Raw genomic sequence first — 26165 nt, forward strand, 5'->3', positions numbered from 1 at the left:
CCGTATCGCATTTATTCCGCTCTACTCCCGAACTTCACCCTCGGGACAATTTACGCTTGTGGAATACCAACTCACCACCCCGACTTTTCGTGATGCCTCCCAAGAGAAGAGCAACCGTCAACCACAAGCTTGTGAGGGGAGCCAAGCAGGCCAGGACAACCAGAAGACAAACCCCGGGAGTACACATTGTACTGGAGACAACAGCTGATGGCGAGTCTGCCAATTACGGAAATATCGAAGGTGGCAACAGAATTAACGTACAATCGGCGCAGCTTGTAAATGCCGCGCAGGTTGCCAACTCGGCTACCCAGGTAAACGAGCAACTGGGAAAAATACTCCAGTTGCTGGAACATACAGCGCCCGGCCCGGTTAGCGCAAACCAACAGGTAAGGCTTGGTTTTAGTTCTCCCGCCATTTCGCCCAACATAGGGAGAATCCCCGATGCGCACAACGAGGCCGACGGTGACGCGGCCCCAGCCAATCACATCGCCGGATACGGGGATTCCCTTTCCTTCCGTGCGGACGGAATAGACGCGCACGTCAAACAACAGGTGAGGGAAAAAATCTGGCCTGGCGAGTATGTCGACCTCGGCACAATACTACCAAACACCGAGGGAAGTCACGAGGACGGTACGATTACCATGGCGTATGACTCCTCAGGTAAGGTAATTTTTAAACCAATAAAACAGCAACCAAAGCGCCTGTCCCTGGCAAGCTGGACTTCAGCTTTCCACATTTTCATGTGTACTTACGTTAGTAGGCACTCCGAGGTCCGCACAACCCAAGGGTTGCTGTCCTACATGGAAACCATAAGAACGGCGGCACTTCGATTCGGGGGGGATGCCTGGTCAACCTACGACCAACAATTCCGACACAGAATGTCAAGGGACCCCTCACGACGCTGGGACAACATCGACGGGGAGTTGTGGCTGAAGTACATGGTAACACAGCCGGTACTACAACCAGAATCAGGCGGACGGGGCGCAATGACACGCGTACAGGGGGACATCGCCAGTCAGGTATGCTGGGATTTCAATAAATTTGGCTGTAGCAGGGTCAACTGTAAGTACACTCACAAATGCGGTAAGTGTGGCAAACATTCCCATAGCTCTAGGACCTGCTTTCGAGGGAATGGGGTCCAACCGACCCCATACAAGCCCAATCAGCCCTTTCCTAACAGAAAACCAGCCGGCAAGGCAGGTAAATTCAGTGGCCCCTTCCCCCGTGGATCTCAATGAAATGGCACCCTGGTTACGCCAATATGCTAGGGTCAATTACAGAGATGCAAATTATTTATGGGTAGGTTTTAGCTTTGGCTTTAAGCTCGAGTTCTAGGGAAGCCGCACGGGTCGCCTGGCACGAAACTTGCGATCAGCCACACACCAAGATACGGCAGGCTACGTGAAACAAAAACTACAAAAGGAAGTCGACCTTGGCAGGATGGCGGGCCCCTTCAAGGACACCCCCCTAGACAACCTCCAAGTATCCCCAATAGGCCTGGTGACCAAGAAGCAGCCAGGATATGGTCAGCACCTGGGTAAGCATGCGGAGGAATTCCGTCTAATTCACCATCTATCCTATCCCAGGGGTAAATCTATAAATGACTTCATAGACACAGAGGCCTGCTCCGTTGTGTACGCCAGATTTGATGAAGCTACCCAGATGGTGCAACAACTGGGAAAGGGAGCATTACTAGCAAAATTCGACATTCAGTCGGCCTTTAGAATTATACCAGTCCACCCATCCGATTTCGAGCTGCTAGGCATCAGATTCGAATTGAGTTCTATTTCGATAAATGCTTACCATTTGGCTGCTCCATATCTTGCGCCATATTTGAAACGTTTAGTACCTTCTTGCAATGGTGCATGCAATCGCATCTTCCAACGTGTCCGGTCATGCATTACCTGGATGACTTCCTAACGGGGGGCAGAGCAGGCACCAGCCACTGCTCAGACAACCTCAACGGATGCGTGAATACACTTGAACAGCTTGGGGTTCCTATTGCGCACGACAAGACGGTGGGCCCCACAACCAAACTGACATTCCTAGGGCTGGAAATCGACACCATTGCAATGCAGATCAGAATCCCAGAGCCCAAGATCAAGGAGGCAACAAGGGAAATCCAAGACATCCTGTCAACAGGTAACATCAAGGTCACAAAAAGGGCCCTTCAGTCCCTCATAGGCAAGCTTAACTTTATGTGCAGGGCTATACCAATGGCAAGGGCATTCAGCCGCAGGCTAATCGATCTGCTTAGCAAAGGTAAGCAACCATTTCACCACATTAGGATTACCAGCTGGGTCAAGGAAGACCTACAAATGTGGTTAACATTTCTTACGAGTTATAACGGCATTTCAGTGTTTCAGGACCAACTATGGGTGGACAGCGATTTCCTCCAGCTGTTTTCAGACGCAGCGGGTGGCGCCGGCTTTGGGGCCTACATGCAGGGCAAATGGTTTAACGGCGCATTGCCACCCCAGTGGGTGACGGATGGAACTACACGGGACTTGACGCTCCTGGAGCTGTTCCCCATCACACTGGCCATCCAAATCTGGGGCAAGCAACTCGCAAACAAAAAGGTCCTCTTTTACTGCGACAACCAAGCCGTCGTAACAATAATCAACAAGCAGTCAACCAAGGCCCCCAGAGTGATGAGCCTACTCCGTCGCCTAATCCTGCAGTGTCTCCGATATAATATTATGTTTAAGGCAAAGTATGTATGTTCCACTGCTAACACTATTGCCGATGCTCTCTCGAGGTTTCAGCTCAAACGCTTCCGAGAGGATCAGAACCCCACACCTATCCCGTGCAACATATGGCTGATCTGAGGCAGGAAGCCGGCAGACTCCTACAACAATCTCTGTCTACTAATACATGGGCCACTTACCAAACAGGCATCAATGCCTTGCACCAGTTCCGGTCCGCACACCAGCTACAAGAGGTGTGGCCAGTCCCGCTGGATCAGGTCGTAAACTTTATTGCTTATCTGTCAGTCACTCACCACTCCCCTAACACAGTCAAGACTTACATTGCAGCGCTGTCTTCACACCACAAATTCCACGGGCTCACCGACTGTACAAACCATTTCCTGGTAGGCAAGATTGTAACCGGCTTACACAAATCAGCGGGCCGACCAGACACCAGAAAACCGATCACTGCAGATCTGCTGCAGGTAGTAACCAACAATCTGCCTCACGTATGCTCATCAGCATATGAAGCCAGGCTGTTCAAGGCAGTCTACTGCACAGCATTCTTCGGTTTCTTTAGGGTTAGCGAACTCGTCCAAACTGGACCCTCAAAAACAGGTTGCGCCATCCAGAATTTAAGCTTCTCGGGCAACCCCCAGCAGCTTTCAATCCATTTACCACACTCAAAGTCTGATCAGTACAGGATGGGGACAACAGTTACAATGTCACCTATACCAGGTAATCCGCTATGTCCGGTAGTCGCCATCAAGCACTACCTGGAGGCGCGCCCCTCCGGCCCACAACATGCATTCGTCCACTTTGACCATTCCCCCGTTACAAGGTACCAATTCCAGGCACTCCTAAAAAAGGCCTTAGCACACAGCAACATAAACACGGCCTGCTATTCTTCGCACTCCTTCCGCATTGGGGCAGCCACATCAGCAGCCATGAACGGGGTGCCTGAACACCTCGTACAACAATACGGCAGGTGGAAATCAGATTGCTACAATGCTTACATACGCTTACCAACAAATTCAATGTTGCACAATTAAATCAAATAGTCTTTCATGGTACTTACTACACTTCTTATTGTTTACAGTTTGGATGGTGGGATCCAGCTACATGGCCAGGGCTAGGCAGTACTTGCTCCTGAAGGGCACCAGCCCGAACCAACCGAGGATGCTATGGCTGGCACGAGGGGGGATGAGGTGGAAGGAGCTGGACACCATTCTGGATGCACAGGTCAAGGCGACACGGCGTAGCCCCAGAGCCCTCATCATTCACCTGGGCTCCGACGACCTGTGCTCGGTCAAAGGCAGCCAACTCTACCTTGACATGGTGGCATCAGTCCTTCGGATACAACTCCAGCTTCCTGACACCAAGATCATCGTATCCTCAATGCTGCCCAGGCGCTACTGGCACGATGCCAGGGATCCACGAAAGATCGAGGGGATGCGGAAGAATATCAACCGCCGACTGACCAACCGAGTCAAAGAGCTCGGCGGTACAACAGTGCCACATCCCCAGATCCTGGCATCTGACAAGACATGGTACGCCTGGGAGGGCGTCCACCTCAGTGACAAAGGACTGTGTGTGTTTACGGACAATTTATTGCATGCCCTGGCGCTCGTTTTGCGCCAGTAAGGATATTATCTCCACAGGTTAGTGTTTCCTTTCAGTACATAAGCAAGCCGGGCAACAATGCTATCTCCGCGTATCGCGTGGCCGTGGGTGTGGGGTAGCACTCTGGTACTTTGTGGCGGGGTTCTTGTGGGCTACACTGCTAGTAACAAATTAACTTGCTTCCAAATTAATACTCGTGCTTAAGGCTACCTGCTTTTCAGCGGGAACCTTTCCGGGGTTACCTGCTTCTCAGTGGGAACCTTGTCTTCCCGACTTTTCAGCCGGGGAATCGTAGAATAACATACGTTGGGGCAAACAGTTGCCACGTATATGGGCCCGGCGGCGGAAGTCGTCTTGTCAAGCGGTAGCTGACAGTTGGGTCCGCGGCGGGAGCCGCACAATGGTTTTGCAAATGGGGCCGGGCAGTGGGATCTGCTTTGGCCGTCTACCTGGGGCCGGGCAGCGGCAGTCTGACTTAGGCCAGCAGCGTGGAGCTGCTTTTGGCAACGTGGGAGTTGCCAAGCAATGGTAGCGTTTAAATATGCTACCGTGGGGGCCGGACAGCGGTAGCAGTCTCAGGCCAGCAGCGCTAGCTGCAATCGCCGTCGGCCACGCGCGTGGCCATGGCAACGGTAGCATTTTTGGTATATACAATTAGCAGCTAAGTAGCCCACTAGTACCTGCACACCCTCGGCCATTTAACCCAATCTCATCTTCTGTTTTATTACAGGCACGGGCACCAACGGCTCGGTGGCCCGTGCCTCTCCTTGGCATATCGCGGGATAATTGATATCAAAAGCCACCTTAGTGAGATTATATCTGTACGGAAGCGTAGTAGGGCACGGTGAATTGTTTTGTCAAAGTATCTGCCACGAAGGACTTATTATCTCCTACGTAGGACTTACTATGGACTAGAATAACTATATCCTACGTAGGACTTAGTATGGACTAGAATAACCATCTCCTACGTGGGACTTAGTATCTCCTACGTAGGAGATAGTAAGTCCTACGTAGGAAATAGAATATAACCTTTTATTCCTCCATAAAGAAGAGTACAAAAAAAGCAGAAACTAATAGATGAACATTTATCAGAACAACATATTATTTTGCATGAAATATGCAGAATGGTAATGCTGATGTATTGAGAGTTAGTTGAACACCATTTTAAACATTGGCTTGACATATTTTACACACACTCGTGCAAAGTCATCAGCATCTTTGTCACATAGTCTGTAATCTGTTCTACAAGACAACATGCATTCAGTGAGCTTTGCTGAGTCCATACCATGCAGGTAGCAGCTAAAGTCGACATCACCGATATTGATCAACTCCATCCAGAGCTGATCACGAATATCGCACGTACATCGCACGTGTTATCACATACGTATAAACCAACATCATCATCGTATCCTCAATGCTGCCCAGGCGCTACTGGCACGATGCCAGGGATCCACGAAAGATCGAGGGGATGCGGAAGAATATCAACCGCCGACTGACCAACCGAGTCAAAGAGCTCGGCGGTACAACAGTGCCACATCCCCAGATCCTGGCATCTGACAAGACATGGTACGCCTGGGAGGGCGTCCACCTCAGTGACAAAGGACTGTGTGTGTTTACGGACAATTTATTGCATGCCCTGGCGCTCGTTTTGCGCCAGTAAGGATATTATCTCCACAGGTTAGTGTTTCCTTTCAGTACATAAGCAAGCCGGGCAACAATGCTATCTCCGCGTATCGCGTGGCCGTGGGTGTGGGGTAGCACTCTGGTACTTTGTGGCGGGGTTCTTGTGGGCTACACTGCTAGTAACAAATTAACTTGCTTCCAAATTAATACTCGTGCTTAAGGCTACCTGCTTTTCAGCGGGAACCTTTCCGGGGTTACCTGCTTCTCAGTGGGAACCTTGTCTTCCCGACTTTTCAGCCGGGGAATCGTAGAATAACATACGTTGGGGCAAACAGTTGCCACGTATATGGGCCCGGCGGCGGAAGTCGTCTTGTCAAGCGGTAGCTGACAGTTGGGTCCGCGGCGGGAGCCGCACAATGGTTTTGCAAATGGGGCCGGGCAGTGGGATCTGCTTTGGCCGGCTACCTGGGGCCGGGCAGCGGCAGTCTGACTTAGGCCAGCAGCGTGGAGCTGCTTTTGGCAACGTGGGAGTTGCCAAGCAATGGTAGCGTTTAAATATGCTACCGTGGGGGCCGGACAGCGGTAGCAGTCTCAGGCCAGCAGCGCTAGCTGCAATCGCCGTCGGCCACGCGCGTGGCCATGGCAACGGTAGCATTTTTGGTATATACAATTAGCAGCTAAGTAGCCCACTAGTACCTGCACACCCTCGGCCATTTAACCCAATCTCATCTTCTGTTTTATTACAGGCACGGGCACCAACGGCTCGGTGGCCCGTGCCTCTCCTTGGCATATCGCGGGATAATTGATATCAAAAGCCACCTTAGTGAGATTATATCTGTACGGAAGCGTAGTAGGGCACGGTGAATTGTTTTGTCAAAGTATCTGCCACGAAGGACTTATTATCTCCTACGTAGGACTTACTATGGACTAGAATAACTATATCCTACGTAGGACTTAGTATGGACTAGAATAACCATCTCCTACGTGGGACTTAGTATCTCCTACGTAGGAGATAGTAAGTCCTACGTAGGAAATAGAATATAACCTTTTATTCCTCCATAAAGAAGAGTACAAAAAAAGCAGAAACTAATAGATGAACATTTATCAGAACAACATATTATTTTGCATGAAATATGCAGAATGGTAATGCTGATGTATTGAGAGTTAGTTGAACACCATTTTAAACATTGGCTTGACATATTTTACACACACTCGTGCAAAGTCATCAGCATCTTTGTCACATAGTCTGTAATCTGTTCTACAAGACAACATGCATTCAGTGAGCTTTGCTGAGTCCATACCATGCAGGTAGCAGCTAAAGTCGACATCACCGATATTGATCAACTCCATCCAGAGCTGATCACGAATATCGCACGTACATCGCACGTGTTATCACATACGTATAAACCAACATCTGTCCATTAAAATAATACACAGACTGGAAACATTTCTCCTTTCATCGACTCGTGTTTCAATATTGGATATCAAAAGCCACCTTTGAGAGATTTTATCTGTACGGAAGCGTAGTAGGGCACGGTGAATTGTTTTGTCAAAGTATCTGCTACGTAGGACTTAGTATGGCCTAGAATTACTATCTCCTACGTAGGACTTACTATGGACTAGAATAACTATCTCCTACGTGGAAAGGTGGGGCATGGGTCTTCTTCTACTTTTGCATAATGCAAATACTTGTTCTGGTTCATAACATGAAATCGTGTGGTTGACATAGAGTGACCGTTTTATAATTACAAGATTAAACGCTAGATACAATATATCATATCTAATTTCATCGATGTATGTACATGGTTTTCCCTAGGCTCTAATATCGGACCGTTATCGTGACTGTGTCTACTAGAAACGTTTTGGAGATCTTTGCATCCCCTCCCACTCCTCACAGAAACACTGGATGTTAGGCTACTTAAATATACCAACACTGACAGCAAACTAGATTTCACTCCCTACATGCGATCGATTTGACCAGAAGCCACGGATGTGGTGTGGTGTGGTGCGGTACGGTGCGGTGCGGTGCGGTGCGGTGCGGTGCGGTGCGGTGCGGGGTGGGGTGGGGTGGGGTGGGGTGGGGTGGGGTGGGGTGGGGTGGGGTGGGGCGGGGTGGGGAGGGGTGAGTTGAGTTGAGTTGAGTTGAGGTGATGCGAGCGGGGAAGCGAGGCGAGGCGAGGCAAGGTGAGGAGAGGTGAAATGGGGTTTAACGTCGCGTCCAAGATTATTACACTTATAAAGCGACGTGCATTCAATGACTGATGACGATTAATACTGCTAGCCCACGGAGATAACATCCTGCAGTTTAACACGAATACCCGACTCAGACATACTACTCACAGTATACTGACTCCAAGTTGACCAGTCCTTGTTTTAGCCCCGTAATGCCCAACGCGAGACAGGGTAACAACAAGTACCATATTTTAACGTCTTCTTGTATGACGCGGCCGGGGATCGAATTCCGAAACGTCCGCTCTCCTGGCGGACGCTCTACCGCTAGACCACGGAGGCGGTTGCCATGGATGTGAAGATTCATGCATGTGATTAAGCCAACACATTCGTTATTCTTCATCAGCAATACAAACCCTAGCTATATGTACGACTAAATCATGCTCTATTCAAATATGAGGACGCTTTTTTATGACATGTCAAATACAGGGAACACTTCCTGGTTGATAGAAATGCGTTCTTTTCAGTTTACACATAACAAAGGGAGCATTTAAGCTGGGCATACATACAACTGCAACGAGAAGGGGTGTCACGACATACGGGTAAGTACAGTTCTAGAAAACGACATCTTGCATCCATTGCATCTGAAACAATATTGTGGTGTGTGAGTTCGGTTTAACGCCGCTTTTAAAAGTGTTCCAGTTATATCGCGGCGTGTCAGCTTAATGTGGAAGGAAAGCCCGAAGTGGTGCACGTCTCAGACATTTCCCACTTCGGTGAAACCCACGAGCATGGGTATGGTGCTGACAAACCTAGAAATATAATCGGGGCGAACCGGGATCCAGCTGTATGACGGCGGTATGCAAGTAATCGAAGCTGGACCACACAATCCAGTAATTGAGATTATGAGCATCGATCTACGCAGTAGGGATACGATGACATGCATCAACCATGTCAGCGAGCCTGACAACCAGAACCCGTTAGTTGCCTTTTACGACAAACATAGTCGCCTTTTACGGCAAGCATATGTTGCTGAAAACCTATTCTACCCGTGATCTTCACATGGGTTCACATATGCGTTAGTATATGCTGATCTCAGTTGGTCATACTTCACATCTCGTTACAAGTACCAATAGTAAGGGTTCAGAGTATCACATTTGAGGCATATGAAAAACGAAATATGTCACTACAAACAATCATATTTGCGTATCATTTCAGGTGATCACCAAATCCAATATGGCCTCAAAGTCGCCAGTCATCTTCTCGGATACGACACATTTTGGTGTAGACAACACGACAGCGGAAGTGACGTCATCATTAAATATCAGCGATGAGGAGAAGAACCGTTATCTATCCCACCTTGACGACTCGATGTTTCCCTTGAGGATACCAGCCGTGGTATATCTTGCCATCCTAATGGTTCTGGGTTTTTTCGGAAACATTCTTGTGCTGATCGTGTACCTTAAGAAATTCAAACCAAGCCCGACCCGTGTGTTTGTGGTGTGTCTGGCTGTGTTTGACCTCATGACATGCGTCATTTCAATCCCAGGGGAAATCCTGGACATGAGGTACAGTCACACGTTCGACTACCCAGCCGTGTGTAAAATGATACGATTCAACAGCACATTCTCCGTGGTGTCCTCAGGATTCACGCTCATAGCTGTTGCTATAGAGAGATACAGGAAGATATGTCGGCCTTTGAACAAACAGATCACCATCAGAGTCGCGCGCATCATGGTAGGGATCGCTGTGTCCGTATCACTAGTCATCCCCATCCCGACAGTTATTGTCAACGGTAGGAAAACGGTCAAAACAGACAAAGAGGAAATAACAGGCTTCGAGTGTTCCTTTGATGACGGGTGGCGCGATACTCTGTTCCCCGTGGTCTATATAGGAGTCCTATTCCTCATCTTCTTCGGTTCTCTGAGTGTCCTGGTAGTTATGTACATCCTCATTGGCAGGACTGTGTTTAAACACCGGAAATTTAAATTCCGTCCGGCAAAGGATACGGAACATCACTCTTCGAATTACACAACCGAGACGTCATTTAAAGATGGAACTGAGAATGGGATCGCCTTCCGTAACATATCGTCACCCACAGCTACTTGCAATATTTCCAATTCAAACAATGGGACGCTTGGTTTTGACGGTTCGTCTGAGACAAGTTGTACATGTATGAATGACACCTCAGCAAATCCCAAGACGCGTAAAGAAGACAAATCCTCGAATAGTGTGAGATCCATAAGAAATAATGCTGCAAAACCAAAAGAAAAATCAAGGCCCAGAGCGATGAAAACAACGCTTATGTTGTTCATCATCACAGTGGTGTTCATCATCAGTTTCTTACCTCATCTGATCCTGATGATAACTCGATTTATCAAATCCGACTTTCTGGACTCTTTACAAGGAGCAGGATTCATGGTGTATAATGTATTCCTACGCTCATACTTCATACAGAGTGCAGTTAACTGCATTGTGTACAGTTTCTGCAATGAAAGATTCAGAAATGAGTGGAGGAAACTACTCGTTTCTTGTTATCGTTGAGGGAAAGCAGCTGATATGTAAGACACGGGAGGAAAGTTTGGAACATAAACAGAACACATTGTCATGTGATGAACGCACAACAAACATGTTCAATCATCGGTTAAATGTTTTGCTGTTCATTCCATGCGTTACGGAACGATGACACTTGGATGAATAAATCATAACAATTTGTTGATAATCACAACTTGACGGATGGCTGCCGCTATACAACGATCAATGCAGAGAGACGTGACTAATTGTGACGTTATACATTTATGATATATGTAACACCGTCAAGAAGCAACAAGGAGACGACTTCAGAAACTGCAACGTTGTCTTCCCTGGACCACCTGAGACTGAGAAATTGTCTGCACAAGATTGGACCACGACAGGAACTGCTATGCCTTGTACTGAGACATCCTCATTAACCCCTATTCTATCTATTAAATTTATCTGTTATCACCTGCTACATCCGCAGTTGACATATTAATAACTTTTAAGGCATACAGCGACCTGATATAATCTTCAGCAATCTCGACTACCCAGTGCAGTGATGCTATCGCTATATTATACATTTATCTCTATATTATACATATATATCTATGACCCTTGGTGCACTTTGATACATATATCACATGTAAAATAAGCATCCTGAAACACATGGACGACTAGTAACCAACTGTTCTTCATATGCTGATATTAACACATGTTGCAGTGGGATCGAAACGATGACTGGAAGGATAGGCTGTTTAGATGTATGTATGTGGAAGACAGCACGGATTGTAACATTGTACCAATAGTTTACCATTATAACACCGTAACACCAGTTTACCATGAATCTGATTCTAATAAATGTCATTCATCATCATGCCAACATATCAGATTCAACTCATGTCAGAACTCAACAGATGTCACTGTATTCCAAGCATCACTTTACACATACACGTAGAAAAGGATGTTTTGCTATTTATCTCAAATAACATGTTATTCACACCCAGAAACCGCAATCAATATTCAAAATCGATATCTTCAGGATCACGAGTAGCACAGCTACAAGTAAATTTGTAAACGTAAGGTCGAGTCTCCCACTCATTGGTCGCTCGACCTAATGTTTTCCAGTAACGACTGCTCGTAAATGCAACATATTGATAGTGATATCATGAATATTTTATGCACGGATAAGTTGTAATGGATAAGTTGCAAACGTTTCAGTCGAGTTATATACGTGCATGTCAATATTTTACTGTCTTTTGATGTTAAGGTGATCTAATTCTTGTGATTTTCAAATTGAAACATTGTTAGACATATTTATGCTTCACAATTGTATCAGGAAATAAATAAAATCTCACTCTGTTGTCTCTTGTTATCACATACGTATAAACCAACATCTGTCCATCAAAATAATACACAGACTGGAAACATTTCTCCTTTCATCGACTCGTGTTTCAATATTTGATATCAAAAGCCACCTTAGTGAGTTTATATCTGTACGGAAGCGTAGTAGGGCACGGTGAATTGTTTTGTCAAAGTATCTGCCACGAAGGACTTATTATCTCCTACGTAGGACATACTATCTCCTACGTAGGACTTACTATGGACTAGAATAACTATATCCTACGTAGGACTTAGTATGGACTAGAATAACCATCTCCTACGTGGGACTTAGTATCTCCTACGTAGGAGATAGTAAGTCCTACGTAGGAAATAGTATATAACCTTTTATTCCTCCATAAAGAAGAGTACAAAAAAAGCAGAAACTAATAGATGAACATTTATCAGAACAACATATTATTTTGCATTAAATATGCAGAATGGTAATGCTGATGTATTGAGAGGTAGTTGAACACCATTTTAAACATTGGCTTGACATATTTTACACACACTCGTGCAAAGTCATCAGCATCTTTGTCACATAGTCTGTAATCTGTTCTACAAGACAACATGCATTCAGTGAGCTTTGCTGAGTCCATACCATGCAGGTAGCAGCTAAAGTCGACATCACCGATATTGATCAACTCAATCCAGAGCTGATCACGAATATCGCACGTACATCGCACGTGTTATCACATACGTATAAACCAACATCTGTCCATCAAAATAATACACAGACTGGAAACATTTCTCCTTTCATCGACTCGTGTTTCAATATTGGATATCAAAAGCCACCTTTGAGAGATTTTATCTGTACGGAAGCGTAGTAGGGCACGGTGAATTGTTTTGTCAAAGTATCTGCTACGTAGGACTTAGTATGGCCTAGAATTACTATCTCCTACGTAGGACTTACTATGGACTAGAATAACTATCTCCTACGTGGAAAGGTGGGGCATGGGTCTTCTTCTACTTTTGCATAATGCAAATACTTGTTCTGGTTCATAACATGAAATCGTGTGGTCGACGTAGAGTGACCGTTTTATAATTACAAGATTAAACGCTAGATACAATATATCATGTCTAATTTCATCGATGTATGTACATGGTTTTCCCTAGGCTCTAATATCGGACCGTTATCGTGACTGTGTCTACTAGAAACGTTTTGGAGATCTTTGCATCCCCTCCCACTCCTCACAGAAACACTGGATGTTAGGCTACTTAAATATACCAACACTGACAGCAAACTAGATTTCACTCCCTACATGCGATCGATTTGACCAGAAGCCACGGATGTGGTGTGGTGTGGTGCGGTGCGGTGCGGTGCGGTGCGGGGTAGGGAGGGGTGAGTTGAGTTGAGTTGAGTTGAGGTGATGCGAGCGGGGAAGCGAGGCGAGGCGAGGCAAGGTGAGGAGAGGTGAAATGGGGTTTAACGTCGCGTCCAAGATTATTACACTTATAAAGCGACGTGCATTCAATGACTGATGACGATTAATACTGCTAGCCCACGGAGATAACATCCTGCAGTTTAACACGAATACCCGACTCAGACATACTACTCACAGTATACTGACTCCAAGTTGACCAGTCCTTGTTTTAGCCCCGTAATGCCCAACGCGAGACAGGGTAACAACAAGTACCATATTTTAACGTCTTCTTGTATGACGCGGCCGGGGATCGAATTCCGAAACGTCCGCTCTCCTGGCGGACGCTCTACCGCTAGACCACGGAGGCGGTTGCCATGGATGTGAGGATTCATGCATGTGATTAAGCCAACACATTCGTTATTCTTCATCAGCAATACAAACCCTAGCTATATGTACGACTAAATCATGCTCTATTCAAATATGAGGACGCTTTTTATGACATGTCAAATACAGGGAACACTTCCTTGTTGATAGAAATGCGTTCTTTTCAGTTTACACATAACAAAGGGAGCATTTAAGCTGGGCATACATACAACTGCAACGAGAAGGGGTGTCACGACGTACAGGTAAGTACAGTTCTAGAAAACGACATCTTGCATCCATTGCATCTGAAACAATATTGTGGTGTGTGAGTTCGGTTTAACGCCGCTTTTAAAAGTGTTCCAGTTATATCGCGGCGTGTCAGCTTAATGTGGAAGGAAAGCCCGAAGTGGTGCACGTCTCAGACATTTCCCACTTCGGTGAAACCCACGAGCATGGGTATGGTGCTGACAAACCTAGAAATATAATCGGGGCGAACCGGGATCCAGCTGTATGACGGCGGTATGCAAGTAATCGAAGCTGGACCACACAATCCAGTAATTGAGATTATGAGCATCGATCTACGCAGTAGGGATACGATGACATGCATCAACCATGTCAGCGAGCCTGACAACCAGAACCCGTTAGTTGCCTTTTACGACAAACATAGTCGCCTTTTACGGCAAGCATATGTTGCTGAAAACCTATTCTACCCGTGATCTTCACATGGGTTCACATATGCGTTAGTATATGCTGATCTCAGTTGGTCATACTTCACATCTCGTTACAAGTACCAATAGTAAGGGTTCAGAGTATCACATTTGAGGCATATGAAAAACGAAATATGTCACTACAAACAATCATATTTGCGTATCATTTCAGGTGATCACCAAATCCAATATGGCCTCAAAGTCGCCAGTCATCTTCTCGGATACGACACATTTCGGTGTAGACAACACGACAGCGGAAGTGACGTCATCATTAAATATCAGCGATGAGGAGAAGAACCGTTATCTATCCCACCTTGACGACTCGATGTTTCCCTTGAGGATACCAGCCGTGGTATATCTTGCCATCCTAATGGTTCTGGGTTTTTTCGGAAACATTCTTGTGCTGATCGTGTACCTTAAGAAATTCAAACCAAGCCCGACCCGTGTGTTTGTGGTGTGTCTGGCTGTGTTTGACCTCATGACATGCGTCATTTCAATCCCAGGGGAAATCCTGGACATGAGGTACAGTCACACGTTCGACTACCCAGCCGTGTGTAAAATGATACGATTCAACAGCACATTCTCCGTGGTGTCCTCAGGATTCACGCTCATAGCTGTTGCTATAGAGAGATACAGGAAGATATGTCGGCCTTTGAACAAACAGATCACCATCAGAGTCGCGCGCATCATGGTAGGGATCGCTGTGTCCGTATCACTAGTCATCCCCATCCCGACAGTTATTGTCAACGGTAGGAAAACGGTCAAAACAGACAAAGAGGAAATAACAGGCTTCGAGTGTTCCTTTGATGACGGGTGGCGCGATACTCTGTTCCCCGTGGTCTATATAGGAGTCCTATTCCTCATCTTCTTCGGTTCTCTGAGTGTCCTGGTAGTTATGTACATCCTCATTGGCAGGACTGTGTTTAAACACCGGAAATTTAAATTCCGTCCGGCAAAGGATACGGAACATCACTCTTCGAATTACACAACCGAGACGTCATTTAAAGATGGAACTGAGAATGGGATCGCCTTCCGTAACATATCGTCACCCACAGCTACTTGCAATATTTCCAATTCAAACAATGGGACGCTTGGTTTTGACGGTTCGTCTGAGACAAGTTGTACATGTATGAATGACACCTCAGCAAATCCCAAGACGCGTAAAGAAGACAAATCCTCGAATAGTGTGAGATCCATAAGAAATAATGCTGCAAAACCAAAAGAAAAATCAAGGCCCAGAGCGATGAAAACAACGTTTATGTTGTTCATCATCACAGTGGTGTTCATCATCAGTTTCTTACCTCATCTGATCCTGATGATAACTCGATTTATCAAATCCGACTTTCTGGACTCTTTACAAGGAGCAGGATTCATGGTGTATAATGTATTCCTACGCTCATACTTCATACAGAGTGCTGTTAACTGCATTGTGTACAGTTTCTGCAATGAAAGATTCAGAAATGAGTGGAGGAAACTACTCGTTTCTTGTTATCGTTGAGGGAAAGCAGCTGATATGTAAGACACGGGAGGAAAGTTTGGAACATAAACAGAACACATTGTCATGTGATGAACGCACAACAAACATGTTCAATCATCGGTTAAATGTTTTGCTGTTCATTCCATGCGTTACGGAACGATGACACTTGGATGAATAAATCATAACAATTTGTTGATAATCACAACTTGACGGATGGCTGCCGCTATACAACGATCAATGAAGAGAGACGTGACTAATTGTGACGTTATACATTTATGATATATGTAACACCGTCAAGAAGCAACAAGGAGACGACTTCAGAAACTGCAACGTTGTCTTCCCTGGACCACCTGAGACTGAGAAATTGTCTGCACAAGATTGGACCACGACAGGAACTGCTATGCCTTGTACTGAGACATCCTCATTAACCCCTATTCTATCTATTAAATTTATCTGTTATCACCTGCTACATCCGCAGTTGACATATTAATAACTTTTAAGGCATACAGCGACCTGATATAATCTTCAGCAATCTCGACTACCCAGTGCAGTGATGCTATCGCTATATTATACATTTATCTCTATATTATACATATATATCTATGACCCTTGGTGCACTTTGATACATATATCACATGTAAAATAAGCATCCTGAAACACATGGACGACTAGTAACCAACTGTTCTTCATATGCTGATATTAACACATGTTGCAGTGGGATCGAAACGATGACTGGAAGGATAGGCTGTTTAGATGTATGTATGTGGAAGACAGCACGGATTGTAACATTGTACCAATAGTTTACCATTATAACACCGTAACACCAGTTTACCACGAATCTGATTCTAATAAATGTCATTCATCATCATGCCAACATATCAGATTCAACTCCTGTCAGAACTCAACAGATGTCACTGTATTCCAAGCATCACTTTACACATACACGTAGAAAAGGATGTTTTGCTATTTATCTCAAATAACATGTTATTCACACCCAGAAACCGCAATAAATATTCAAAATCGATATCTTCAGGATCACGAGTAGCACAGCTACAAGTAAATTTGTAAACGTAAGGTCGAGACTCCCACTCATTGGTCGTTCGACCTAATGTTTTCCAGTAACGACTCCTCGTAATGATGTCATGACTATTTTATGCACGGATAAGTTGTTATGGATAAGTTGCAAACGTTTCAGTCGAGTTATATACGTGCATGTCAATATTTTACTGTCTTTTGATGTTAAGGTGATCTAATTCTTGTGATTTTCAAATTGAAACATTGTTAGACATATTTATGCTTCACAATGATATCAGGAAATAAATAAAATCTCACTCTCTTGTCTCTTGTTATCACATACGTATAAACCAACATCTGTCCATTAAAATAATACACAAATTCGAAACATTTCTCCCTTCATCGACTCTAGTTTTTATATTTGATATCAAAAGCCACCTTTGGGAGATTATATCTGTACGGAAGCGTAGTAGGGCACGGTGAATTGTTTTGTCAAAGTATCTCCTACGTAGGACTTACTATGGACTAGAATAACTATCTCCTACGTAGGACTTACTATGGACTAGAATAACTATCTCCTACGTAGGACTTAGTATGGCCTAGAAATACTATCTTCTACGTAGGACTTAGTATGGCCTAGAATTACTATCTCCTACGTAGGACTTAGTATGGACTAGAATAACTATCTCCTATGTAGGACTTAGTATCTCCTACGTAGGACTTAGTATCTCCTACGTAGGAGATAGGAAGTCCTACGTAGGTGATGGTAATTCCTACTTAGGAGATACTTAGTCCTATGTAGGAGATACTTAGACAAAACCGTGGCCCTACTACGCTTCCGTATATCTGTGTATTCAAAAGCATACTAAGTACTATTAAGGTCATGCCAAGAAACAAAATGTTGATTATACATGTATATTCTTACCCACAAGCAGTGTATGGACTAAACGTCCAATCTTATAACAATTTTGTTAAACTCATGATGTATGTCTTAGTCTAAGATGCTGTCTTTTATCCTGCAATGGAGTAACAGTTTGAGTTCCACATAATGGACTGACGTTATGGCGCTGTTCAAATTACCTCCCTATCTAACGTATCCTTGGTAACTTTGTTCTTTCATAACCGTCAAGGAAGATGGTGCTATAATATACTTTAACTATAATAGTTCAGGGCAAATCTATACTTTATTACACCACACATGGGGAAGAGCAAACTATATTTCTTAACTAGATAATTGGTATTGACAGTAGGTTTATACATATCACCAACGTTTAGAGCATGCAGATACATTAACAGTTTGCGTGTTAAAATACAACTAAATGTCATATATCATTTTATATATTGCGGTAAGCTGTCATCTGATATGGTGACTCCAAGTGTATGATATACATGTTCATATTTGAGTTGTTTCCTGTCGAAACGTGTTGTTATGTCCTGAATTTGGATGCAATCTGGAAAAGTGGGGCATGGGTCTTCTTCTACCTTTGCATAATGCAAATACTTGCTCTGGTTCATAACATGAAATCGTGTGGTCGACGTAGAGTGACCATTTTATAATTACAAGACCACTGTGAAAGCTGCTGGACTCGTGAATATCCAATCAGCACAGCTATTGGAACTTGTGTGTCTAGACTACCTAAAGCTCGAGGACCCCAAGAGAGGTTATGAAAACATCCTTATCATTACAGACCACTTTACCCGTTATGCCATTGCCATCCCAACTCTCAACCAATCAGCCAAGACCACAGAGCAAGAGTACTATTTGATAATTTCCTAGTACACTACGGATTTCCAGCTTAACTCCTTAGCGACCAAGGAAGACACTTTGAGGGGAATATCATCAAAGAGTTGTGCCAACTAACTGGAATCAAGAAGACAAGAACGACGCCATATCATCCCCAAGGAAATGGTATGACGAAACGTTTTAATCACACTCTAATGAACATGTTGGGCACTCTGGATGAAGAAAGGAAATCAGACTGGAAAACCTATATCTCACCTCTTGTACACTCGTACAATGCAACCCGGCATGAGAACACAGGATTCACCCCATTCTATCTCATGTTTGGACGACATCCATGGCTCCCTATAGATGCTTTCCTGGGAACCATAGTTAGAGAAGGACAAGTGAATCGCTCCCAGTATGCTCAGAATCTAAGGAAACGACTGCGATTCGCCTACAACATTGCCTCCAAGGAAGCTTGGAAAGCAGGCCATCGCCACAAGCACCAGTATGACAAGAAGGCCAAGGAGTCCCCTCTTCAATCTGGTGACAGAGTTTTAATACGACTGGTTGGACTGACAGGAAGGAACAAACTCTCTGACAAGTAAGCCAGAGATGTCTACACGATTGTGAAACAGCCAAATTTGGATATCCCTGTCTACTGTGTGAAGCAAGAGAGTGGAAAAGGGACAATGAAGACTCTTCATCGCAATATGCTTCTGCCACTTCAATTTGTTTCCCCTCCATCAGTCCCAACCAGAAACCACCCACAACAGAACTCTAGATGCAGCCAAAAATCAACTTCTCTTCAAGTGAAGGAATACCTTGCTGCTGAAGGAGCTTCTGACGAAGACAGTGAAGAGGGAATTGTACTGTTACCAAGACTTAGGAGTGAAGCAAGATCTAGAGCCCAGTCTGACATTCACGTGTCAGGCAACGATCACACGTCCAGTGATCATCCAACTGAATATAGTTCTTCCTACAGTCTTACCAAGGATTCTCTTGCGTCTTCTGTGTCGGGTGGATACCCAGAGGACCATTAGACCCAGCCAAAGATTCAAGAATCAGGTCCCTTGTACTCATCACCCGATGTTTTGCAAGATCCATCAGTAGCAGCTACATCACCTGATAGCATTTCCCATACAGGTTCTGCTCCAGATGGTTCGACCTACCAGTCGTATCCTAGTATATCTGAAGAACCTGTGGATGTTGCAGCCTCTCCTGTTAACATTGTTGGATCTCCTCCAGCTCCATCCCAAACTGACTGTCCAAAGTCGGGGAGGCCTACCCGACGGAGAACATGTCCTTGCCTGGATGAGGAGCGAGGAGTGGGTTACCAACTTTGTTGTACCAACGAACAAGCCAGACGGAACAGACGAATAGCATCTTTGTATAGCATCATTTGATAGATTGTATATAGTTGTATTCAGCAGTTGTAGTTTGTATGTGTTGCTCAAGTTCTGTGTTTTGCCTGTGTTTTCATTCAATGGGAATAGCATCATTCAAACCTATGTTGTTCACTGTGTAAGTTAATCTGCATAAGTTCCTCCGATGATTTCTCGTCTTTGGATCATTACCCAGCAACCCTTTTCCCAATGACTTCTTCTCACTGGTTCATCATTTTCAATGTTGGGGACATCATTTTCTAAAAGGGGGGAATATGTCGCCGGCCTTCTACTTTTATCCATCGTAAGGCCGCTCCTCCACTGTCTGCATGTAATGAGTTGTGCGTGCTACCCGTACCTGGCTTGACGCCTAATTCAGGGGCTTCTACCTGTGACGTCACGGAAATTTGAACGCACAGTCAATTGTCACCTGTCAGCCTGGTAGGTTTGGCCGACAGCACTCAACACTTTTCTCATGTTGACGTTTCATGTTACAGGTAAGCACTTCCCTTGTATATGCCTTCTACATCTATATCTTATTGCTAGTGTATCAATTATATGGAATATATTACTTAATAACCAATCAAGTAATGTAACTTCAAGTTGGTAAATGGGCGGCCGGGTAGCCTAGTGGTAAAAGCGTTCGCTCGTCACGTCGAAGACCCGGGTTCGATTCCCGACATGGGTACATTGTGTGAAGCCCATTTCTGGTGTCCCCCGCCGTGGCATTGCTGGAATATTGCTAAAAGCGGCGTAAAACCATACTCACTTACTCAAGTTGGTAAAGAATCGATCGCGTATATTGTAAACATCGCGCTATTCGCTATTACTAACTTAATCACTGCACTAGCATAGCACGGCCGACAGCACTCAACACTTTTCTCATGTTGACGTTTCATGTTACAGGCAAATAAATATTTGTCTGGGACGACTAGAAGCCTGAACCTGCGACAAATAAAATACATTGTGCTGTACAGACCTACATAGCATGCTGTGACAGCGCACTGCATTATTGAAACGGCTGAAGAAATGCATATGTAGCCTAGTTTTAGACTTTGCACTTGTTTTGTGTACAGATGTGATGGCGAGGTTAGGATAACCTGACACACATGAGCATTTATAGCCATGTTAACCTGTACTAGTTGACTGCCAAGGTTGAACCACGGACTTGTAATTATATAGGTCCGTGGTTGAACTCATTCATGTGTGGAAAATGTTGTCGAGGCATCTGTACATCTTCTTCGTCGAAATGCATTATTAATGTACATCAAGATGAGGCATCATATACATTCATATATATTTGTTGAGCACGAAACCATGAAGTGTAGCAAGGAACTATGGGCGGCCATGTAGCTTCAAAATCTTATATCACTGAACTTTGGTCAAGGTGTATTCAGTAAACAAAGATCTGAGGGGCTGTATTTCCTTCATCGAACACACGCTGCGTTCATCACAGTTTGTGACCTTCTAATCTAATTGGGAATCATGCAGTTGTTAGGCTTACAGAAGTAGTTGTGCACAGCGCTCCAGGACCGCTCCTGGCTTCTGATTGGTCTGTGACGTCACATCCGGTCACGTGACCTGCACATGCGCGCAGGGCATGCTGGGAGTTGCGCGCGCATCTAAGATGGCGTCGCATCCGTTTCCGGTGTCGTGCGCCTTCAAGATGGGGTCTCATCCGTTTCCGGTGGCGTGCTCACCTCCAAGATGGCGTCGCCTCCGTTTCCGATGTCGTGCGCCTCCAAGAGGGCGTTGCCTCCGTTTTTCCGGTGGCGCGCGCACCTCCAAGAGGGCGTCGCTTCCGTGTCACGTGGTGCGCGCACCTCCAAGAGGGCGTTGCCTCCGTTTTCCGGGGGAGGAGCAGGAGGAGGAGGAGGGAAGGGGTAAAAAAAAACACAGAGAAGCGGTCGTAAAATGTGAACAAGATCGCCATGGTTGATGTGGGTGTGGTGGTTCTAAACATAGACAAGGCGGTGGTAGTGAAGGGAGGAGGGAGGGTGGTAGTGGTAAAGGGAGGGAGGGAGGAGGTGGGAAGGGAGTCGGGTTCTTTGTTTTGTTTTGTTTTAGTGGGTGTGTGGCGATGGCATGTGGAGATGATAGCTCACTGAGACGAGCTTATCATACACAGTCGACGACTCTGCCACTTTGTTGCTAGGTTGACGTCATATCGGCGAAGGATCTTGCAACAACATTCCACAAATCATGTCATCGGGTATGGTGATGTGTTTGTCAACTTTGAGGTGTAAGGTTTCGTTTCACAAGGCGGTCGTGTATTGTAGCCCACTATGACAGCCGTTCGTCTAAGTTAAAAGTCGGTGAGTGGCGAATTTAAAGGTGCTAAAGGTGTTGGCTGAATTCTAAAGGTGAATCGACAGGCACAGACATGAACGTGATGTAAGTATATGCCTACGTACTGTCATTCGTGTCTCCATGCAAACAGGGTGCCACGCGTGACGACAAACAGACGTTGACGTTGATCCATAGGATGATTATTACTATGAATTATACCGAGGAGTTGGCTCTCGTGTAGGATGACATGTGTACTGTCACACGTGTCTTCATGTACACGTCATGTACTTCGTGTTGCCATGCAAACGCGGTGACACGCGTGACTACAAACACATGTTTATCCTTAGGATGATGACGTTGTCATTCGTTCATGATCATTTATGCCGAGGTGCTGGCACTCGTGTAGGTTGACATGCGTACTGTCACGCGTGTCTTCATGTACGCGTACTGTCATTCGTGTCTCCATGCAAGCATGGTGCCACGCATGACGACAAACACACGTTTATCCATTAGATTACATAGGATGATGACGTTGTCATTCGATCGTTCATTTATACCGAGGTGCTAGCACTCGTGTATGTTGACATGCGTACTGTCACGCGTGTCTCCATGCAAACGTGATGTACTTCATGTCTTCAAACACACATGGTGTACTACGTCTCTCCATGTAAACGTGATGTACTTCATGTCTCCATGCAAAACGTAGTGTCATGTGTGTGTCTTCAAACAGACGTTGATCCATAGGATTATGACGTTGTCACTTGTTTATTTATACCGAGGAGTTGGCTCTCGTGAAGGTCTACATACGTACTGTCACGTGTATCTCCATGCAAACGTCATGTACTTCGTGTTACCATGCAAACGTGGTGCCACGCGTGACTACAAACACGTGTTTATCCTTAGGATGATGACGTTGTCATTCGTTCATCCATGCCGAGGAGTTGGCACTCGTGTATGTCTACATATCTGTTACCATTTGTGTTTCCATGCAAACGTCATGTACTACGTGTTTCCATGCAAACGTGATGCCATGCGTGACTACAAACAGACGTTTATCCATAGGATTATTATTTATACCGAGGAGTTGGCACTTGTGTATGTTTGCATGTGTACTGTCACACGTGTCTGCAAACAGACGTGGTGTACTTCGTGTCTTCAAACACACATGCTGTACTACGTGCCTCCATGCAAACGTGATGAACCAAGTCTCTCCATGTAAACGTGGTGCCACGCGTGTCTTCAAACACGTCAGACAGTTGCATCGAGGCGACATGGTTGATCTCTCCTTCAGTGCTCGGACTGTGACTATGTGCGTGGCTTCGCTTGTTTTGTAGGAGAAGCACTGAAACCCTGCTTCCTGATTGGTCGAAAACGCAGCACGCTGATTGGTTCGTTCCGGCGCCTGGTCTCGGATCTTTTTTTTCCAAACCGGAAATACCCTTGTGATGGATGTACAGTCAGTCTGTCTTACAGTGGTGTACATTCAGTCTTACAGGGTTGCATGGTCAATATTACATGGGGTGTACACTTAGTCTTACAGGGATGTACACTCAGTCTTACAGTGGTGTACACTCAGTCTTACAGGGTTGTACACTTAGCCTGACAGTGGTGTACAGTCACTCTTACAGACTTGTACAGTCTGTCTTACGGGGTTGTAAAATCATTCTTAAGGGTTCTACAATCATTCTTAAGGGTTCTACAGTTCTTACAGGGGGGTTGTACAGTCAACCTTACAGTGGTGTACACGTAGTCGTACAGGGTTGTACATTCAATCTTACAGTGGTGTACACTTAGTCTTACAGGGTTGTGCACTCAGTCTTACAGGGTTGTACAGTCAGTCTTACAGGGTTGCATGGTCAATATTAAATGGGGTGAACAGTCAGTCTGACAGAGTTTTACAGTCTGTCTTGCAGAGTTGTACAGTCAATCTAAAGGAGTTGTACAGTCAGTCTTACTGTGGTGTACAGTTAGTCTTACAGTGATGTACACTCAGCCTTAAAGGGTGTACAGTCAGTCTTACAGTGGTGTACACTTAGTCTTACAGGGTTGTAAGTCAATCTTACAGCGGTGTACAGGTTGTCTTACAGGGTTGCACAGTCAATCGTACAGTGGTGTACACTTAGTCTTACAGGGTTGTGCACTCAGTCTTACAGGGTTGTACAGTCAGTCTTACATGGGTAGACAGTCAATCTTACAGGGGTGTACGGTCATTCTAAAGGGTTGGACAGTTAGTCTCACAGGGTTGTACATTCAATCTTACAGGGTTGCATGGTCCATATTAAATGGGGTCTTACAGTGATGTACACTCAGCCTTAAAAGGTGTACAGTCAGTCTTACAGTGGTGTACACTTAGTCTTACAGGGATGTACACTCAGTCTTACAGTGGTGTACAGTCAGTTTTACGGTGTTGTACGGCCTGCCTTACGGGGTTGTAAAATCATTCTTAAGGACAGTACATTCAGTCTTACTTCCTAACTGATAATATAACAGTAAGGAAGTACGTATATCATCAAATAGGAAGTACGTATGGCAATGTCGAATGAGGGAACCCCTCTCGATGGCTTCCATGAACCAATTCGTGGCCTATCTCATTAAATCAAATCTTAGTTTTCGCTACTGATTGGTAAAACTCTGAGGACATCCCAGTTACGGCCACGTCAGAACGACCTTTCATCCGACCAATCAGAATGTCGGTAAGACTGAGTGTACACCCCTGTAAGACTGACTGTACACCCCTGTAAGACAGACGTATATCCCTTATGGCTGACTGTACAACTCTGTAAGACTGACTGTGCACCCCTTAAGACTGACTTACATCATACAAGGTTGACTGTACATCCATGTAAGACTGACTGTACACCCATGCAAGACTGTCTGTGCAACTCTGTAAGACTGACTGTACACTCATGTTAGACTGACTGTACATCCCTGTAAGGTTGACTGTACACCCATGTAAGGCTGACTGTACATCCATATTGATTTCAACATAGTTATAAAACTGATTGCTCACTGATGTACGACTGACAGTACGCTCGGGTAATACTGCCGGTAACCTTGTACGATTGAATAAACTTACATCAACTGACTGTACACCCCTTAAGACTCACTGCACAACTCTGTAAGACTGAATGTACACTCATGTGCAAGACTGAGTGTACAACCCTGTAAGACTAAATGTACACCACAGTAATACTGATTGTACACCACTGTAAGACTGACTATACAAGTTCTTAAGATTGACTGTACAGCCCTGTAAGACAGACTGTACTGTCCTTAGGAATGATTTTACAACCCCGTAAGACTGACTGTACAACTCTGTAAGAGTGACTGTACACCACTGTCAGGCTAAGTGTACAACCCTGTAAGACTGAGTGTACACCGCTGTAAGACTGAGTGTACACCCCTGTAAGGCTGAGTGTACACCCCATGTAATATTGACCATGCAACCTTGTAAGACTGAATGTACACCACTGTAAGACAGACTGACTGTACATCCATCACAAGGGTATTTCCGGTTTGGAAAAAAAAGATCCGAGACCAGGCGCCGGAACGAATCAATCAGCGTGCTGCGTTTTTCGACCAATCAGGAAGCAGGGTTTCAGTGCCTCTCCTACAAAACAAGAGCGAAGCCACGCACAGTGCACACCATCTCACCCAAAAGAACGCTTTTCATCCTTTGCTTTGTCAACCCAAACAACAATCCAAAACAAAGAACCCACACCCTCCCTAGTCCTCTTGGAGGAACACGTCTATGCGTGACACCACCATGGTACATCTCAAAATAAAATATGTATGTATGTATGGTTGTGTACACGAGTGGCATCACGTTTGCCTGGAGACAGGAATC

The 26165-nt window shown here is 45.2% G+C and overlaps 4 protein-coding genes and 1 pseudogene across 4 annotated transcripts; all 5 read left to right on the forward strand.

Annotated features, from left to right (window-relative positions):
* Positions 1-1340: 1340 nt before the first annotated feature.
* LOC139459944 (uncharacterized) lies at positions 1341-2461 on the forward strand (annotated as a pseudogene).
* On the forward strand, positions 2319-2828 carry LOC139454227 (uncharacterized). Its single transcript, XM_071235813.1, has one exon. It carries the CDS (start codon positions 2319-2321, stop codon positions 2826-2828), a length of 510 nt encoding a protein of 169 aa, XP_071091914.1.
* On the forward strand, positions 2795-4376 carry LOC139473226 (uncharacterized). Its single transcript, XM_071255756.1, has 2 exons — positions 2795-2941; positions 3787-4376. The coding sequence occupies exons 1-2, from the start codon at positions 2875-2877 to the stop codon at positions 4329-4331; spliced, it is 612 nt and encodes a 203-aa protein (XP_071111857.1). The 5' UTR covers positions 2795-2874; the 3' UTR covers positions 4332-4376.
* Positions 4377-9329: 4953 nt separating this feature from the next.
* LOC139473171 (cholecystokinin receptor-like) lies at positions 9330-10671 on the forward strand. The gene has a single exon (XM_071255689.1). The coding sequence runs from the start codon at positions 9339-9341 to the stop codon at positions 10644-10646; it is 1308 nt and encodes a 435-aa protein (XP_071111790.1). The 5' UTR covers positions 9330-9338; the 3' UTR covers positions 10647-10671.
* Positions 10672-14611: 3940 nt separating this feature from the next.
* LOC139473180 (cholecystokinin receptor-like) lies at positions 14612-15928 on the forward strand. The gene has a single exon (XM_071255699.1). The coding sequence runs from the start codon at positions 14621-14623 to the stop codon at positions 15926-15928; it is 1308 nt and encodes a 435-aa protein (XP_071111800.1). The 5' UTR covers positions 14612-14620.
* The last annotated feature ends 10237 nt before the right edge of the window (positions 15929-26165 follow it).

The sequence above is a fragment of the Haliotis cracherodii genome, unplaced genomic scaffold (assembly GCF_022045235.1).
Source record: "Haliotis cracherodii isolate W230 unplaced genomic scaffold, xgHalCrac1.p SCAF_1, whole genome shotgun sequence".
In the NCBI taxonomy this organism is placed as follows: domain Eukaryota; kingdom Metazoa; phylum Mollusca; class Gastropoda; order Lepetellida; family Haliotidae; genus Haliotis; species Haliotis cracherodii.